This window comes from Leuciscus leuciscus (genome assembly GCF_965113295.1).
Source record: "Leuciscus leuciscus genome assembly, chromosome: 15".
NCBI lineage: Eukaryota > Metazoa > Chordata > Actinopteri > Cypriniformes > Leuciscidae > Leuciscus > Leuciscus leuciscus.
In genome coordinates, this window is record NC_138739.1 from 17,519,961 (window position 1) to 17,540,654 (window position 20,694).

Sequence of the window (20,694 nt, forward strand, 5' to 3'; positions counted from 1 at the left end):
CAGAATAATTGCACTCATTCACATCCATACACGATAAATACCACAGGGCTGTCGCTGTCATCAGAGGATGACACGTCTCCAGATCCAAAACAATCACTGACTAGCCTTAGCCACTCTTGATGACCAGCAGCAGAGCTTAGGTTAGAAGCCTCCAGTGAGTTCAACGTTTTTGGCGACTTTTTGGCGATTTTGCTCTCTTTTGACAGCGACATTTCTCAAATTAATAATATTTAATCTTTCTGAGGAGATCTGCTAGCTTGTTTACACATAGCGCTACGAGTCTGAGGAGGATGGCTGGACCAATCGCGTGCCGGTCAGTCGAAACGGGGCTTCCCATTGACAAATGATCAGCGTTTGTGTACATTTCTAAGCTTTATGATTGGTTCTATACAACGTGTAACACCATATTTGGAAAGCAGAGACGTTTGAGGGGATTCCCGGGAAATGCTCTGAGGTGACGAGAGGAGTTGAGAAAAGCAATATTCATTTCCAGCGAATTTAGTAAAGCTTCGTAAACTTTAATAGTCATTTAATTACCTTTTCTCAATTATCTGGACTACGAAACTTTAGGAGATTATTTTTGAATGTCTGTTCTTTGAAATTTAGCAATAATAATAATAAATAAAAAAATCTATTATTTCATTGTTTTTCCACATAAACGGCCCATATCTTAAAATGGAACGTTGCGACTTCCGACTCATTTCGCCAGATCGGGTCACATATATATATTCACTTCGAAAAACACTGCAAAACAATGCACTATCTCAGATTCATAAGGCTTAATGGTGTTTTTAGAAGGGCTCTCTAACAAATAATGCATAGAGGTTAAATTATAAAAAGATGCTTTAGAAATATGCTACAGTATAAGTGTACATGAAAATACTGTTTGGAGAAATGTGTTATTATCCTTACACAATTTCTATTGTGATTGTGAAAACGGTCATGACTTTCAGGGCTTAATTAGTTATAGTTAACTGTCTAAATATGCCCATTTAAAATGTAGTTGTAGCCTATATTCTGAAAAGACATTGGTCAACATGTATTTTCACATTAAAAACTGCTTTTTCCAAGCTTAATCTGTCACAGTGTCTGGTTTGTGTATTCCTGGTGTCCACTAGAGGTCCTCTTCCCCACGGTGTCATCCACATTCATGAACTGCATTCCCCACAATTCCTGTCTGTCACTGAGTGTTCATTGTGTTCAGCTGTTCCATGTCATCATTGTTCCCAGCTGTTCCCTGTTTCATTGTTAGTTCTGTGTGTGTATATATACCCTGGTTGTTTCAGTGTTTGTCACGGAGTCCTTGCTTAATGTCCACCACTTCCGAAGTCTGTTACCTGTATATAACTTTTATGTTTTGGGATTGCCTTTTTGGATTTGACCTTTGCCTGGACCTAGTTGTGAGTACGGATTTTCCCTTAAATAAAACACTGCAATTGGATCCCCTGTTTCCCGTGTGTGGTATCGTGACATAATCTAATTAGGTTCTGTGTGTTTGAGCAAGAGCACCAAACCAGTAGGTGGTGCTAATGTCCAATATTTTACGGGTTAACACGCAATTTACGTGTTAACACGTCATTTACGCGTTAACACGTAATTACGTGTTAACACGTAAATTGCGTGTTAACACGTAACTACGTGTTTACACGACAGTTTCACACGTTTTGGCCCTTTTGGCCTTCCATACGTAATCACCCACGTCCTCAAAGAGCGCTTGATTTGAATTTGTTTACAACAAAGACGACTGCCGCTGGAGAATTGAGATTTCACGAGTTCACACTTACAAATAAGTCAGATAGAATAAATGCATATGAGATTTCACGAGTTCACAAAACTGCCAAGGACTGTTAGGTAAGTTTACAGAGTGAATATGCTTCCTCATGCTGATATAGGGTAACGTTAGACATGGTATTGTTTGATGACAAGTTGATATTGGATTGATTATTTGTACGTGCTCCTCCCGAACTTTGTTTATGAAACATCATGTGTAGATTCCGCCATCGCGTCTGTTATAGAAGATATCCACAGCGCATTCACTTTAAAAGAGGAACAGAGAGCCGCGACATTTTGTTGGTTGAAATATGAATGAAGAACATGCGTCATTTACTCCGTTGCTCTGATTGTTCTTCTTCTAGATTTGATTGGCGGCTGGCACCAGCTTATAGGTGCATTGCCGCCACTTACCGGACTGGAGTGTGGTACATTCGATGACAGAGAAAAAAAAAAAAAAAAAAACTTAAATCCTATACATTAACCCTGTTTCCCTCAAGTATTTATATACATGCCTCCTAATGTTTCCCGATCTTTGCAACATGTTTCCTACTGTGAAACTTTCCTTTTGCAGTGCGGCTCTTAGTTCTCTCCTCTCTCTCTCATATTCCTTACATTCCATAAGAACATGCTGTACAGACTCAGATTGTTCACATGATCTACATTTCCCTGTAGGATGTTTCCCAATTCTTTGTAACGTGCTCGTGTGTCCTAATCTAAGGCGGGTGATGACCACCTCCTCCTTCCTCGTTGCTCTGATTGGTTGTAGGTCTATCCAATTGAGTGTAGAGTTTTTTTTTTTTTCCTGGGGCATGTTCCAGGGGGGAAGGAAGTCGACCGGAAGTTGAAGTCGGCCGCGTGCCGCCATCTTGTAGCAGAACTTCACCTGCTGTTAGCATCCCATTGACTCCCATTCATTTTGGCGTCACTTTGACAGCGAATAACTTTACATCTGAGGCGTTTAAAGACTCCATTTGTCCATTATTTATTTCTAAAGAAACACGACAATGTATAAAATGCTCCATTACCTTGTAGCTTATGTTATGGCCCCGTAGATGCAGTTTTTGTAAAAGTAGGCTAACGATTGCGTCATAACCACGCGACTCTCTGTCGCACAGTAGAGAGATTACCGTATGGACGGGAGGAGAAGCTCGCGGGCAATCGGGGGGACGTGGAGGCAAAATGACAATATAATTAATCAGAACACCTAGCAAAAGTTGCTCCAAGCTCATGGACAGCTCCTACTCACTCTCTCCGTCTCTGCAAGATTCGGAAGGGAATGATTCAGATTTCTCTTGGCACAGCTACTAGAAGACAGACGGGTTGCTCACGTGGTCCGTGTAACGCTTTGCTCGGTTTGAGTCTGCGCGTCAGGAAAGGAAGTGCTAAGAAATCGCTAAAAATGGGCTTCACTTGTCTCAATTGAGTTCCAATGGGGTCGCTGTGTCCATTTCTTTTACTGTCTATGGCATGTTCAAGTTCAAAACGGTGTGCAACGTTTTGCTACGGTTTCCGGGTTGAACGTCATGTTTCCTGGAAACGGCGTGCACCGGTGTGCAACGGGGTTTGAGATACGTTTTCTCTTGTTTGGTGGGTGTGTCAGAACTGCAGTCCAATCAGCAGCAACATGTATATAAAGCACGTTGTATTAAAGTGTAGGCTACAAGCACAATGGGTTCAAGGAAAGTAATTTACAAATGTGTTTGATGCAGCTCGGTAGGCTATACGCAAAAACTGAAGATATTAGTAGACATGTTTGTCGAAAGTTTTATTGTAAAAAATATAGGATATCAACATAATGATGTAGTTGTTTATATTTTTAGCTTCATTGCAAGTGTATTGGTATAGAAATAAACAATGGTAATTAAGTGCTTTTCCTAAAAATGAGAAAGAAAATACAGGGTATTAAAACAGTATGACCTACAAATAAAGTCAGTATGTGAGGCTAAATAGATGTGTTTTAGTCTGAATTAGGTAAGATGTGTGCTTCCATTTCAGTTTCCACAAATCCCTTCACTCGATTGGGATGTTCTCTTTTGTTCTGAGCGGCAAGTGCAGTAACTGTAACATCGGGCATATTTTGTAGTATTAAACACATATTTATACCGACTTCATCAGGCTCCGAAAATTCTTCACAAAGAACACAAAGAATGGCCTTCTTACAGCTGCCATAGTTGCAACTCTTGCATCATCAGAACAGTGTTCAACGCATCCAGAGCCGATCCTTACCTCCCTGGGGCCCTAAGCAAAATTCTGTTTAGGGGCCCTCATACCTGACCCATGAGCCATGAACCATTTGCCATTGCCACACAGTCACACCTGACACCCCAGTGTTCCCACTACAATCCCTCCTTTAACTAGTTCTAGTGAAAATGTAATTCCTGATATCAGAAGACATTGTTTCTAGTAAAAAGTTCATTCTTAATATCAAGAATTCACATTTTAAATAGTACAAATTGAATTATTGATATCAAAAATGCATATCCTGTGAATGAATAAAAGCTAAAATGGCACCATAGCATGTCACTGTGTTTTAAATGATAAAAGTAATTCTTGATACTTGATGGTTATTATTTACTGAGGGATGTGCATCCATATTGACCAGAATCTCCAGCCAATCAACATTTTAAATTCAATGGAGCCTATCAATAGTCAATGTCAATACATGGCTTTCATTATTGCATTAGTGCAGAGTTGTAACTAAACCTTGACTGAGCGACTAGATAATCATCGTCTTGTTTTAAAACTATAATCCCGACAGATGTTTCTGCTGGAAAGTGCACATTTCATTTCATGCACGCGCATATGAACGCGTGACGCGGTTATCTTTTCCGAGCTGCAGTTTATAAACAAACACCGTTGTCCTTTGTCGTTTATTAAGCATAATAAATCAACTCACATCAACTTAACTTTAGCCTACTGGTCTTTGCTGACATCAAACTTTGAGAGGAGAGAACACAAGTCTACCTGAACTGTTGCCGCAATTAACTCTCATGGTGTTTTTTTCTCTCTCTTTTCGTGACCAGAAGGATAGTTCCGCTTCATTTTGTCATCGATATTGTAAACATTGATTGACGCGCTTTGACACGAGGGGGAGGCGGGGCCTTGAGTAATTTGCGGGGCCCTACGCACCTTGCGTAGTGTGCGTATAGGGCTGATCGGCTCTGAACGCATCACCGTTTCTGTTTAAAAAACGTTGTGCAACGTTTTGTCGGGGCTGAACGCAGCCCTGGTTCGGTTGAGACACGCCCCATAATCAAATCTCTATGGAGCGGTTTCAGACTCACATTCTGCCTAGAATATGAGTATGACGAAGTCAGGCTAGTTTTCTACACGTTTAGAACCCTAGGCAACATCTAGGAGGGACCTGCCATTTCGTGGCAGCCAATCAGTATCGTCCAACGCAGTAGCAACCAATCACATGTAACTGGAAGTCAAGAGACAGCAACCAATGTTCAATGGTGGTGCCAGCGATAACCATACTAGAAACATTGTATAATGTTAAACCACGCTAGAACATTTTTTAAACTGTTTAAAACTTTCTGGCTAGGCTTTTTCAAGCCAACTTAAAGTTTTTCTACGAACTTTACCATCTAGTTCAGGACTGTTGTCGATCATTCTGATGCCAGAACAACAAATACAAAGCCTAAGTTACAGCTGCTTCATTAAACAAAGACAAAGGCAAAATATGATTTTAAATAAAGGTAGCCTAATTGATGAGACAAAGTTCTTTTTCTTCTTCTTTTAGACAATATTTTCATTATTTAAGTTAAAGTGTTGCATATTTAATATGTATAAAGAATATATATATTTAATAAATACAATATGATTACATAGGCATTTCTTTATGTATAGATTTAATTATTTAACAAACATGTATACTCATTAATAAATTATATTTAGCCTACACATGTACAAATTCATAATTTGTATAGTGTAGCTTAATGTGTTTTTTTTTCGTTACTTGATTTATATTTGATAAACCTTTTTTAATCAAATAATATGAAATAATTACTAATATAGGCCTACGTATTTTATTTAAATAAGTACAAAATTTTATATTCATATTCTAACTTATATGCCTGGCTAAAAGCGGCATCCACCTCCGACTTCCGATTAGCCTACTAGCGGCAGCTGATGTATTTTTTATTTTTTTTATTAAATGAAAATAATTACAAACATACAAGGCATTAAACAGTTAAGCATATTCTCATATACTACAGTAAAGATTGAGCAAAATCATAAAACATATCTGAGATACAGCTACAAAACAAGCAGTAAAAGAAAAACAACAACAAAAAACAACAACAACAAATGAACAAAACTTAAATGTTTCAAGTAAAGAAAATAATTTAAGGCCTTTCTTTTCCTCCACAAGTTTAAGAGATTTACTTAGAAGATTCAGCTCATTTCTCCAATGAAGCGGCAGCTGATGTATTTGACAGGTGGCAGATATTTTGGAGAGCCCCCTCTTCAGATTACCAGTAGGCTAAGTGTCAGAGCATTGGGAATGTTTTTTTTTTTTTTTTTTTTTTTTTTTTTTTACTCCGCCTGGGCCCGGGGTATTATTATTATTTTTTAATAACGCAGGTTAAAATACGGGAGATTTACGGGAAAATACTAATACGGTAGGACGGCGGGAAAGAAGGGTAAAATACGGGACATTCCCAATGCTCTGTCACTAGCCTTGCTTTAACTGCCATGCAGTAGCCGTAGGTGGCAGTTGTCGCGAGGTTATGTGTGAGTTCAGATGATAAATGACAACGCGAAAAAATAAATAAATAAAATAAATAAAAACAGAGACGGATGATGGACACGACAGAGACGGAATGGCACTCCTGCCAAAAAAACAAAACCCTCATGTAATTTAATACCGCGAATGCAAAGTCTGCAACAAATTTGTACAATAAAAGAGTAAAGAAATGAAATGAAATGAAAAGAAAAACTGTAAAAGAAAAGCAATATGAAATGAAAAGAATGTGTGGAATGAAAATAAAATGTAAATCTAAAGACAAGCAATGAACAGAAAATACGCAAATACGCCTTTAAATAGGCTAAATGCTCTTCATATTGTGTTTTCATTTAGGCTATAGTGAATGTTCACTGCATGTCAAGTGGTGATTGTAGCTTTCTTGTATAGGCTACACCTGTCTTAAAATGTAAGGGATACTGGAGCTTGGTTGGGGTGGTGGGACTGCTCGCGGTGGGCGCCGGAAAATTTCCCTTATTTTCAAATCCAAAACTTGACAGGTATGCAGACTTATAGTCCTTAACTTTATAAATCTGCCATTGAAACATTCAAAATACTTCTGCTGTGTCAAAGTAAAAACTGAAATTAACAAGTCACACTTACCGCACAGTAGTAATAAAAACAAAACGGGATTTAAAGTGCTCTTCATACTGTTGTAGATTCCAGATCCAAAATCTGATTTCGATGGCAATGAATAAATAATCCTCGTTGTGTTATCACCCACCAGACTGACAGCGACGACTGTTTACTAACCCCACTAAACCGAGAGATTTTAAAACGTTTTGATTTTAATGTGACGTTCTAATGAATCAATTTATGATTTGCAAAGAAAGAAAAACCGCACGTTATTACATTCGCAGATAGTGATGTTAGTGACACTGAAGCTTCGATGCGCGTGTAGCCTATTGGTTTATAGAGTGAAGTGATCGATGTCTCACTTTCTCTTTCGCTTTGGGTGTCAGAAGGCTCGAACTCCAGATCGTATTTAACGAGTCATTGCTGCCTCAGTCTGGATGATGAGTTTGTGAGGAGAGTGCTGTACTTTGAAAGTTAATCAATATATTAGCCTACATTTAAATAAGCAAAATGTATTTTTCGATACATAGGCTATTATTTTTTATTGTTGTGTGTTTTTGTTTTTGTAAAATCTTTGCACTTTTGGGTGATTTTAGGTAATTTGGTGTTGGTATTTGGGTTTAGGGAAGCAATAATAAGCGTTTAGAAATAAACAACTTCAATAAACAAGAGAGTGAGAAAAAATGATATAATTTTAAACCAATTAGGCTACTTTAATTCCTCCAGTCAGCTCATATTGCTTTAATATATTTCATAATAGGACTATATTATTTTATCTTGATCTTCAAGAATCTCAAACACAATCTCATGAAAGTGCGGATCTATACCACAAATGTAATTTCTCGTGCCATTTATACACAAAAAAATGTTGTTTTTTTGCGTGCATATGCTACGCACTGTAAACGCACTGCAGATCAGGGGTGTTGCGTGCGTATTAGCCTACACGCCATGAAGTGTGTATCATAATAACGCGAATATTGCGTATCATATACACGCAAAAACTTTGTCTTGCCTTGATGATTTATTTCCACTTACGAGGCTATAGTGATTGCTGCATAAGAATCAGAACATATTACTACTAATCTTGGTTTTACATCCACTGGAGTGCTACTATCTTGGCAATTAATTCTGCTGCAAACACAATACATGATCAGTTATTCTTTTCTTAATACTTGTATGAAATTTAGGAATACAGCAGCTGCTGTTCTTCCAGAGAGCCATCAGTATATGCAACCATGACGAATAAATCTGATCTAAATACTGCTGTGCAATAATGTTCTTTGGGGCATCTCTCTCATTCTTGATTTTCATTTGAATTTCATTTGAATAAGTCAATTATTGGCATTGGAAATATCCATGGTGGTGTACTGGATAAGGGCTAATATCACAGTCTGCAATACCATTGTGCTTCCCTGTGAACAAGCTTCCCCAAGCTTTTAATATTTTTGTTCCCATCTTCCGTGCATTCTTTTATCACTCCCTTTATGTATAACAAATGTCAGCCTAGGTTCCACCCACCGAGATATTTGACACTGAAACTTGCTCCAGATCCACGCAGGAGTTTTCTTCTTCTTCTTTGTAACGGCGGATCGCAAAGTTATACCGCCCTCTGCTGTTTCTTCTTCCTCTTCTTCTTCTTCTTCTTTTGTTTATATGGCGGTTGGCAAACCAACTGTAAGATGCATTTTCTGCAACCTACTGAAATGAGTATGGAGCACAACTTAGTTGAACACACACGAACGAACACACACACACACACGAACGAACACACACACACACACACACACACACACACACACACACACACACACACACACACACACACACACACACACACACACACACACACACACACACACACACACACACACACACAACTAACTTTAACCGTTCTCTATTATTTGCTGTACATTCCAGCAATGTATCAACATTTATCACAATTATCAATCAATCAATCAAAGTCATACAGACTCAAAGTCCAAATTTACCAGTATCATGTTTCCCTATTTTATAATATAATATATTATAAACTTTGATTTAGTGTTGTATAATCTTGTCATTACCCACAGTTGTCAACAGTTCTTCTTTCCACCCCCATATTTCAGTGTATAGGCCTACTATACTGATGCCTTCCTCATACTTCATAGTGCCATATCCTCTGCCGCCTCTTTTTCACTTCAGTTCCCATCAACCCCTTCATTTCCTGTTTACTCATCTTTGATGTTAATCTCAAGATCCTTAACAACGTCTTCGCCAGTTTATCATTCGCCTTTACTCCGACATGGACTGGAAGGGCTGGAACCCACAAACAACTCACCCTTACACCTAAGTGTTTTATGCCATATCATTTCTGTAATGTTTCACATAAAATATCTTGTCTTGCTGAGGATGTTCCACTTGCTAAACTTTCCAGAGCTGATTGTGATTCTGTACGTCTGCTGTTTGCGTAGACCAAAGACTTAAATTTCTCTGTTTTTCAAAGGTATTAAATACAGAATATAAAACATAGGTAATTAAATGATGTTTTATTAACAAAGTTCGGGAGGAGCAGGTTCAGATAATTAACCAAATTATGCACAGCTGGAGATTAATCAGTAATCAACTCAATGACAGAGTATTCACAGCAGACCTATCTCTGTTCATTGAAAGTTTGCCAGCATCCCTCCTCCACCCCATCTCCTCACTTCCACTTCCATCTACACTTACCAACTGGGGGGAGTACTCTGGGTTCGGGCCTAACTCCGAGCTCGGAGCCCTCCCCCCGGACAGCACGCCAAATATGCATAAACTTATTGTACTAATTATATGTAGATGTGAACTCGTGAAATAAAAGAAAAAAATAAATAAAGAGACGGAACAGTGTTTGCATTTGATTTCTTCTCTTTTTAATGGGACTGAATCCAAAATAAGGTAATTTTTGTTGATGTTTAAGACAACAAAAGGGAACAAAACATGGGATAAGATTCTGCCCACGTGTGTAGTGACTGCGATTAATTAAAGGGATTTTCACCCAAAAATGAAATTCTGTCTAGATTTATTCACCCTCATGTCGTTCCAGCCCTGTTTTTGCGTAGTGTGTCAATGGAGGGACACAAAGCTCTCAGATTTCTTCAAAAATATCTTCATTTGTGTTCCAAAGATGAACGAAAGTCATACGGATTTGGTACGACATTAGGGGGAGAAAAAGTTTTGACAGAATTTTCATTTTTAGGTGAAATGAAAGCTTTAGCATAAAGTTCTTAATTGTTACGTCACTTCACCTCTTCATCTATCCAATCACATTCTAATACTCGTGGTAGCCTATAAAAGATCGGTACTTACTCATGTCTGAGTTCGCAGATGATGGCGCTCCAATTCACCGCCATCCTCCCCACCACCTCCAAATCGAATCCTTCCCTCCATCCTCCCCACCACCACCACCAGGATGGTCCCTCCCATACCTCACAGGGGGTCGGCTGCGCCCCTGCCTTGGTCTTCAGGCAGGATATGCAGAGTCCGGACCCTCAGATTGCGAGCTACGGACGGGGCCTACGCCAAAGAACTTTATTGCTTGCTGGGTTGTAAAAAAATGGATTATTGTCACAGTGTTTATTCTCCCGAGTCTTTCTGGTAGAACTATATTTATCTTTTATGAAAATATTTTGCATCCACACTATAGATTTGATGAAGCTGGTTTGTGTGTATGAGATGAGATGTGAAGTGTGTATAACTTGCACAAGAGAATGTGGGTACGTAACACTTTATTTTACATTGTCCTTGTTACATGTATTTACCATAGTAATAACAGTAAAGTATGCAGTTACATGCAAATACCCCTCAACCAAATACTAATCCTACTCGAACCCTACAGTACATACCTTGTTAATTAATATTACTTAAATATATAATTACTCCATAACAACGACACTTTATAATAAAGTATAACCAGAATGTTCCAGGTCTGAGGTCAAATTTGCTAGGTCAACATCACATCTTACTAATATACTAATACACATACACATATAAATAAGCCCATAGCATAAAGGGGAAGTCAAACCAATCTTAAAATATCTCATGGGAGGAACAAGAGTCTGCAGTATCTAAGACTTCATTGCTATATAAGTCCATGTAAGAAGGTGTACAGATTATGAAAGGAGAAGCAGAGGTATTTATTCACACTGAGAACTTCAACTCAGACTGACATCTCTCTCATCTTTAGCTCTTCTGACGGTAGAATTGAAGTCTTTCGTTATTTGAAACGGTTCTGACGTTCAAACTGCTGAAGAAAATGATTCACCCGATTTTCCTCCATTTGTGCCTGTGGTGTTTAGTTGGTAAGTTATACTTGTTTTATGATGCACAGTGTACTATTCAAATCAGTCAGAATAGATTTTGTATTTGCTGTTAATGTCATAAATTATGATGACTGTAAATCAACCAATCTAATTCACAAAAATATATATCAAATTAATTTGAAGCAATTATTTCTGTTTGTTCGGCAGGTGTTTTTGGCGTTGCAGATGAAGTGAAGACAGTGTCAGGGATGGAGGGAGAATCTGTCACCATACAGCCTAATGTTTCTAAAATACAGAAAGATGATCAGATAAGATGGAATTTTGGACATAAAGACATTCTCATTGCTCAAATCAATAGACAGGAAAATAAACCGATATTTTATAATGATAGTGCTGATGGGAGATTCAGAGGCAGACTGGAACTGGATCAGAATGGATCTCTGACCATCACAAACATCAGAACCACGGACTCTGGACTTTATCAAGTCAAAACCACAAGATCAGAGACACCGCTCAACATATTCAATCTTATTGTCTGTGGTGAGTATACCAGCTGGATTATTCGATAGGATATACTCAGACAGCAACATAGTGTCGGCTCACGGCCGAGATCCGGCCCACATCTGGTACTCTCAACGCGTTAGAGTCCACAAGTACCAGATGTGGGCCGGATCTGGGCAGACACTATTTTTCTGTCTATTAACCTTTTAACACGTAAAACAAGGTCATAATTAGTCTGATAATGGAATAAGTGGTTTTGTGATGACAGAATCATTTGTGCAAATTTTTTAGATAATTTTACAACATTTCTTTCTTTAAGAATTTGATTCAAATTAAATTCAAAGAAACGTAATCTGCTCTTTGCGTCGTACAACTGAACAATGCTCAGGCAGCAACACAGTTTTGGCCCAGATCCAGCCCACATCTGGTACTCGTTGAATTCACATGCAGATGTAGGTCGGATACTATGTTGCTGCCTGGGTAAATAAAGCTATCTGAATCAAACTCACTAGGACTAGCCCTAGGGTCTGTTGTAGGGGATTATACATTAGACCCAGGGAAGTGAAGTGCAATTGAAGACATTTTTTTTTACTGAAGATAGTTTGTAGTTTCATCATGCAGAAGTCAGCTTCAAGACTCACAAGGAGTTTGTAGGTCGCTCTCCGTACATTCACATTTCTACAACAATTATACCTTACACCTACATCGTTACTTCAGGTTGAAGGATTCTGATTGGCTAAGAACTAGATGAACATAGAAATTGTCCACACATGGATTGATATATACAATGCATATCCACACTGATTATCAGGCTGACCCTGAGTTAGATATATGATATATAACACATGTTAGGTGCCTTTCTCAAAAACATGGAGAGAGCACATGCATTAAACTGACATGTAATTCTATAACTACACAAATCTCATAAGCTTAAAGAATCTCTGGTGATGAAGGGTTTTGAGCGTATTGTAAGGAGGAATTTACTTTGCATGACTCAGAGCATGATTGACCCATTACAATTCGCATATTTACCAAGTAAGGGGGTTGAGGATGCCACAGCAACACTGCTGGACTTTATTACTGGACATTTGGAGGGCAAGAAGACACATGCACGTTTGTGTTTTGTTGATTTTTCATCAGCATTTAATTGTATGCAGCCCCATATTCTTGCTAACAGACTATTGCAATTTCCTGATATTGACCTTGGTACAATATGCTGGCTGGTTGACTTTCTAACTATGAGGTCACAGAGGTCCCGGGTAAATAACACTTTATCTGAGGTCCTAATGTGTTCAACAGGGTCACCTCAAGGGTGTTGTCACCACTCTTATTTGTGCTTTACACCAATGACTGCCAGAGTATGTTTGAATCGAGGCATATCATTAAGTATGCTGATGACTCTGTGATAATTAGTCTTCTGCAAGATCATGAGGAGGGCTATGGACCAGTTTTGGACAAATTTATTTCATGGTGCAAGGACTCATATCTCCACCTCAATGTCTCTATGACCAAAGATATGTGTATTGACTTTCGCCGTAATCCTCCAACCACAGCTCCAACTTTGATTAATGGCATAGTGGTAGATGTGGTAAGCCACTACAAGTACTTGGGCACCATTTTAGATGATAAATTGAACTTTGACACCAATAGACTATATGTAAAAAAGCTAATCAGAGACTTTTTTCTTAAGAAAGTTGAATGGGTTTAATGTTGATAGATCCCTTCTGAAAGCTTTTTATTCATCCTTTGTTGAGTTAATTTTATCTTTTACTATGATCTGTTGATTCGGCAATTAAAACAGATTGGGAAAAACTGTAAGCATATGTCGGAAAGTAATTGGTACTGATCTTAACAGCATTGAGCATATGTACGAGGCCAGAGCTACACAGAGGGCAATGGCCATTTTGGCTAACATCACTCACCCACTACACAATGAGTTTTGCCTCCGACCATCAGGAAGAAGGTATACCTATCGAAAACGTGCCAGGTCCAACAGATATCTGAGATCATTTGTACCATTAGCTGTTGAGTTTCTCAACAAACTATAGGTACATGTGTATTTATGGTTTTTTTATCCATTTATTTTTTTAAGGTTTAATGTGTTTTTGTGTGGATGTGTACGTGTTGGCTATTAGTTGTGAACAAAATTGCCCTTAGGGGACATTAAAAATACTTCAATCAATCAATTCAATCAAGCTTAAAGAAGTCATTCAAATTGTTTAGAAGGAAAAATATTGATTAATACCTTGATTATATTCACTTTAGATATACATTGAAGCAGCAGTGGATTCCAGAATCCAGCCCTTATCTGTAAAGAGGACTTGTCTGATTATGTCGACGAGGCCCTCACAGGGAATTCTCTAGTAGACAGGATCTCTTGTTTTGGTCATGAATCATAATTATGTTTTCTAATGTTGCTCTTTTCTTCTCTCTTAAGAAAGTCGCTGTTGTGGTTTCACCGAAGCTGTGATCCGATTGGCTCTCTCATCTCTGGTGGGCGTGGCTGCGGTGGTCGTTCTGATTTATGAATTCAGAACCAGAAATCTTCCACGGCTGAAGACTGTGAAGAACACAGCAACAAACACTGATCGACCAGATGAAGATTACCGTGAATGTCTGGTGCCAATATATGACAAGAACTCCTTTGAGTAACTATAATTTCAAAGATTCTTTATTTTTTTCAAAAGCAAACTAAACTTTTTATGCTGTTTGTTTCACACTCTAAAATCTCTCCATATGTGGTGATGTTTTAGTATAAACAGACAGACATTAAAGAATGCAAATCACATAACCGTAACTGCATTAATTTCACTTCTACCGACTGCAGGTGCTTATATGTCGTGTCTCAGCAAGCAGATTAATTCCACATTTAGCTTAATGTTAACTATCAATTAAAGGGACAGTTCACCCAAAAATAAAATTTCTTTCATTAATTACTCACCCTCCTGTCGTTCCAAGAAAGGAAGTAAAGACATTGTTAAAATAGTGACTCCATTGGTTGAACGTTAATGATATGTAGCGACCCCAAAAATAACGACTTTATTCAACAATCTCTTCTCTTCTGTGTCATTCTCCTACACTGTTGACATAGTGTAAACCGTGCAGCGCTTCCAGGTTCTACGTAAGAAGGCCAGCTCACTATTGGCCAGTGTCTTCACTGACATCTCAGTTTTTGATCATGCTGTTTTTTAACTTTATGCCTGTTTTTTTACCATATCAAATAAACATATAATCTTTAAATTATTTGGCCTCATTTTTAACCTGGAAAAAAGAAACTTGTTTGCAAACTCAACACCATCATTCAGCTGTGATCATACATCTTTAGTCTGTTAGTCTCAATAATTCCAAGATCAAATATATCCTTGAACAGTTTTCCATTATAAAATTTCTGCATGACTAGTGAACTCTAATAAAAAAAGTGATAAAAAAAAACACTTTAGCATGTGGTGTATTCAGGTTGCTTTCACACCCAATAATAACAGATCTATACACAATTCACTGGCAATTAAAAAATATTATTAAAACTATATCACTTCATATTGCTTCTGGATTACATTTACTAATTTAGCAGACACTTTTATCGAGAATATACAAGAGACACTACCAGGTTATTCACAAGAAAACGGCAGCATACCTTAAATACATCATGGACGTGGGTGTTGCCATTAAAAACGCTGTTCTGAGAAGTTTCGGAGTAAAACACGGAGTGTGAAATGAGAAGACGAGAAAAATACCTGAGCAGCGCTGTCACACAAATAAATGTGTGAACCTAGTCAGATCTTCAGTTTATATTTTAACCTGCGCTTAGGTTGATCTTTATCTCTCATCATGATTATTTTAGTGCATATTTGCATTCAGGGCTGTTGAACCCCATGAGTTTCCTACATATAGGCCTACTCGTTTTCAGATGTTTGGCCTGATCAAGTCTCTTATTGTCCTTCAGCTGTTAAAGTCATTGTTTGATTTAGTTCAGTGGTTTTCTGCTCCTTACAGCCATAATGAAACTCCACAGAGCAACTAACCCAGCAACATCAGCTGCATTAGTCACTGAATTACTACATAAAACACTTTTCAGCAAGAGATGAGTTTAATATGACAATCTGAATGCTTTACACATATTAAAACATATTTTTGTGCAAATAAGTAATCAACTAAGAGCAGACTGAGATATTTTTTTTTGTAGGCTATCATATTGAGGAGACAAATGAATCCTGAATAAATGTGATTCTTTTCTGCAGTATTGCCATTTTAAATATGACTTAACTTGCCTTTTGTGCTGTGTATGTGTTTATTGTGAATGTTACTGTGTGATTAATTTAGACAAAAGGTAAAAAAATATATACTTATTAGAGGCCCGAGAAATAAACAGTAATTTGTTGGCTCATAAAGTCTGGAGGAATGGAGACCAGTCGTTTATACATAGATTACATGCTAAACGTGGATAATCTAAAAGTAATCAAATCTGATCTTATAGCGCAGAGCAATGATGGATCTCCGAGTGAAAGAGGGGCAGACTATCCCGAGATTCCAGACCCAATTGGCTCATCAGAACTCCAGGAGGGGGGTTGCGGCCCGGGGGAAGGTAGAGATACCGAAAGCCCAAATTCCGGCTCTCAATTTTTGCAGAAATTGTTTGATTGACGGAAGGGGCCACACCTTTATCTGTCAAACCCCTGGTGGACAATTGATTGGGGCCTGTCTACATGAAATAACGAATGGCAAACTATTGCGAGTTAAATTTGGATGCTATTTGGTTATAATAAAAGACAGTACAGAAATCTGGCCTTATGGAACCCCTATACAGGTGTTTTGGGAAAATTCAGCATTTCTTATAATCATTTGTTTCCAAACTGTTTAATCATATGTTTCTGTGAGGTTTTCCAGCAGGAAAGAGCAGGCCAATAAAACAGGAAGTGAAATATCTGAGCATGAGAAAGAGTTTTGGTTAGAAGAATACAGGGTTAATTAACTAATAAAAGAAGCACCAGGCCCTCTCCTTAGAGAAGCAGGAGGCAATTTAGGTCATAGATGAAGGCCTTTGGGTGTCTCAGGGACAAAGAACAGTGTGACCTGCACCAGGGGGTAGAAACCAGTCCGAACTAGCTGAAGATAGGGGGTATCTTTCTGGAAATTTACAAGAAACCTGGAAGGAGGAGTTTTTGCCAAGAAACTGTATAAAATGTCTATGTTTTATTATGTCTAGTGGGTATTCTATTTCAAAGCTGGGTGGCTGCGGCTTTTGTGAAAAGAATCCTCATTGAAATAAACCTTTTCTCTTTATTACAGTTTTGTCTCTTGAAAGTTTTCTTACACCTCTGATGCTGTTTGATATTAACTTCTCAAAATTGCCATTACACAGGGAAAAGTTATTGAAAGTAAACTAATTAAACTAAAGAATAAAAGGCCTTGGGTGGAGCACTATATGAACATTTTTCAAATGAATGTCTCTACTGAAACAGGTCAAGTATATGCTAAATTGGCAAAATATGACAAAAAGAAAGGGGGTTACATGATTTATTTGACTTTGGAGATAAAATAATAAAGTTGCATAAAGGGGCGTGTTGGGTGAAATATGCAATTGATTCTGTTATTATAAATGCCTCGTATAGACAGGCTTATGTTTTTATAAGAATATGGAAAGAAGGTTTTTATAAGAAATCTCCATGTATCGGAAAACAATGTAAAGAGGTTTTTATAAGAAACCCTTGAATCTGATTCATTAGAAAAGACACTGAGACTTGTTTTTATAAACATGTTTATCAAGAAATTGTCATTAAGAAAGACACCACAAGTTGTTGTTAAACCGTTTTATTAAGAAAGTGTTATATAATATAAGACACTTGTAATAATCATTGTAACCATATATTGAGAAAATGGTTTATGAAGAAAAAATACCACACTGAATCTTGTAAGCATTTATTAAGCATTATGGCAGAGTAGAGAGAAATTGAAAATGTATTAGAAAGAGCTTTACCAAAGAAAGAAGAAAAATGCAAGCATTACCGTCTATGTGTGGCGGACGAGATACAGAATGCATCGAAGGAAAGGTCAAAAAGAAGGAGGACGAAGAGGTAAAGGCTTTAATGACCAAGTCCTAGGGGGTTTCCAGGAGGGGATTACCAATGAACAAATTTAGGGAGTTTCCAGGAGGGGATTTCTGAAGATGGGCTTTAAAAGGACTGGAGAGATAATGTCCAGGCAGGCGCGGATTCAACGGGACCACCTGTCCGCCTCTCCGGTGTTAGAAGTCTCTTGCCATGGGCCTCCTGCAGTCAAAGTTTGTAAACTGCTTGTTTTTGATTTGATTCGATTTGATTTTATATATTAGTATTTTGTATGTGAACTAATTAACCTAAATTTAATAAAAACTACTTATTTTTGATATAAAAAGAACAAAACATACAGATTGGATTAGCAGTTCAAAAGTTAAAAAGTTTAAGAACAATAGTTATTTGACACCACATGTGGCTGTTTCTTTCTATCTTTAAGGTTGTCAGATTAACTGTAAAATTTGCGGTCCAACTGTGCCTCATTTCAGTCCTCATAATTAGCAGTTGAATTAACGATGACCCAGCGCTGAGGGAGAAACTTTCTCAATTTTGTCATGATTCCTGTCTGTGTTCCCCTGTCTTTTTCCATGTTTGATAGTTCCCCGTCATGTTTAGTCTCCTCAGGTGTTTTAGATTGGCCACGCCCCCTTGTTATATTGTTTAGCTTGTTTTCCTGTGTATTTAAGCCCTGTGTCTTGTTCAGTCTTTATGAGTTCATGATGTTGTATGTTGGTTGTCCTGTTCCCTAGTCTGTGTCTGTCAAGTTGAGTTTAAAAGATTTCTGCTGCATGTGAATCCTGTTTCCTCCTATGTTTCAACCGCATCGCTACACTGCCACTTTGTCTAAATATATTAAGAATATGATGGGAGTTACAGAGTTAACCAATAAGAGTACATACCTTCCATCATATACTGTAGGAATACGACACATTGAATAACAAGTCCAAATATGGTCAGTTACTAGTACATTAGAGGACCTTAGTCTCGTCTTCAACGAACCCAAAAGGGCCCACGTCACTCCTCTGTTCATCGCCCTGCATTGGTTACCTCTCGCTGCTCGCATCAAGTTCAAGGCATTGAGGCTTGCTTAGATCTGTCACAGGCTCAGCTCCCTCCTACTACGAGTCGCTCCTACAAATCTACATCCCCACCAGAAGCCTACGATCGGTCAACGAGCGACGACTCGTGGTTCCATCACAGAGAGCCACAAAATCACTTTCCAGAACATTCTCATTCACAGTTCCATGCTGGTGGAATACTCTCCCCACCCTCACCCGGAATGCAGAATCCCTGGCAACATTCAAAAGACAGTTAAGACTCATCTCTTCCGTGAGCACTTAACCTCATAATAAAAAAAAATAATAAAAAAACTTTTTTCCTTTTCCTCTAAATCCTCGCTTATCAACCTTATGCTACTCTGATCAATACATGAACTTTCGTATTCTGAGCACTTCTTGCATGGTTTTGCCTCTTCACGAAGACTCGCTTAATGTAGTCCTAATTTGTAAGTCGCTTTGGACAAAAGCGTCTGCTAAATTACTAAATGTAAATGTTATCTGTATTATAATAGGGAAAAATAGGAGGCCATTACCCATCCTAACCTAAAGGTCCACATAATGAAGAACAGATGTGTCCCCCAAGCACAAAAGTGAAATGCCTATGCTAGTGTCTTCTGATCAAACTGGACTCGTGGCCTGCTGTATATTCACTCCAACAGGAACCTCTCCATTTATCTGTACAATTGCTGAATTATTCAATCGATTTCCTCTAGAATATGAAATACAAAGACATGAAAAAAGTTTAGCACAACATAAGAGCAAGTAAACGATGACAAAATGTTTATTTTTCAAAGAAATGGCTGAAGTCACTTTAACTGATAAAAAAGTCATATTGGAAGAGTTGATTTACTCACCACTGACAGTAACACTGAATTCCCAGCAAATGTTCTTTCCGCCTCTGCTGCAGATGTTTAGTTGATAAACTCCAGTGTCGCTGGTTCTGGTGTCTTTGATGGTCAGAGATCCAGTTTGATGGTGCAGCTCCAGTCTGCCTCTGAATCTCACATCATCACTGTATGAAGTCTTACTGATGTCTCCATTCATTCCGGTTGTGAGAATTTTCCCTTCAAATCTCCACTCCACCTTCTCATCACTTTCTACCTTAAAATCAGTGATTAAAACTAAACATTCTCCCGCCATCACTGACACTGTCTTGGGACCGGATCAAACAGAGAGTTACTTGTACAGACACTGATATTAAATTGTCAGGTTCAACTGACAACTATCACTTGATATGGCCTAAATTTACTGCATTTAATAAATATAGTATTATACACGTGAACAATATTAAATGAGATGCTATAAAGACATCATGATGTTTCCAAAATTATATTGGCGTAATTGGTTCCTGGACCCCAATTTTGAAAACACATGTTCTGTACAATCCAAATTCAGAAAATTAACTTGATGTGCATATGCAAACTGCCGCTCGTTCATTGAAACTTTTTGCAAATGGAAATACGCGTGACGTTCTCACATTTACAGATAATGATACAACCGTAAAATGTAAGTTATCTGCTGAGGAAATATGTATGAAACATTAAACAGATGCACACATCTGTCAAAGCAACTGACGGGAAAAGGCGAAGACGTGTTAAAGTATTGACTAAAATGCTTGATATAAAGCATTCTTAGCTTGCCTTGTATCGTGTATTTTCATCTCACTCCATGTCCTCCTGTATTTTTCCTTTTGTCTATAGAAATACGTTACTATT

General features: G+C 38.0%; 3 protein-coding genes across 3 annotated transcripts in view; 1 reads left to right on the forward strand and 2 right to left on the reverse strand.

Moving 5' to 3' along the window:
• LOC309475952 (immunoglobulin superfamily member 10-like) overlaps positions 1-7,410 on the reverse strand; it is a 192,274-nt gene extending 184,864 nt beyond the window's left edge. The window contains exon 1 of the mRNA XM_082138969.1: positions 7,124-7,410. Within this exon, the coding sequence (XP_081995095.1) occupies positions 7,124-7,169 (46 nt within the window). The 5' untranslated portion in view covers positions 7,170-7,410. The remainder of the gene's footprint in view (positions 1-7,123) is intronic.
• The window catches only part of LOC309475967 (uncharacterized protein), a 136,940-nt gene that overhangs the window by 75,411 nt on the left and 40,835 nt on the right, over positions 1-20,694 (reverse strand). The window lies entirely within an intron of this gene.
• Positions 10,445-15,111, forward strand: LOC309476268 (uncharacterized protein). Its single transcript, XM_082139551.1, has 3 exons — positions 10,445-11,409; positions 11,578-11,910; positions 14,309-15,111. Exons 1-3 carry the CDS (start codon positions 11,364-11,366, stop codon positions 14,521-14,523), a joined length of 594 nt encoding a protein of 197 aa, XP_081995677.1. The 5' UTR covers positions 10,445-11,363; the 3' UTR covers positions 14,524-15,111.

Excerpts from the sequence above, each read along its gene's own strand:
- LOC309476268 (XM_082139551.1), top strand. The coding sequence starts at position 11,364 with ATGATTCACCCGATTTTCCTCCATTTGTGCCTGTGGTGTTTAGTTG. Across the intron at positions 11,410-11,577 it reads GTGCCTGTGGTGTTTAGTTG|GTGTTTTTGGCGTTGCAGAT; the intron begins GTAAGTTATACT and ends TTTGTTCGGCAG. Across the intron at positions 11,911-14,308 it reads ATTCAATCTTATTGTCTGTG|AAAGTCGCTGTTGTGGTTTC; the intron begins GTGAGTATACCA and ends TTCTCTCTTAAG.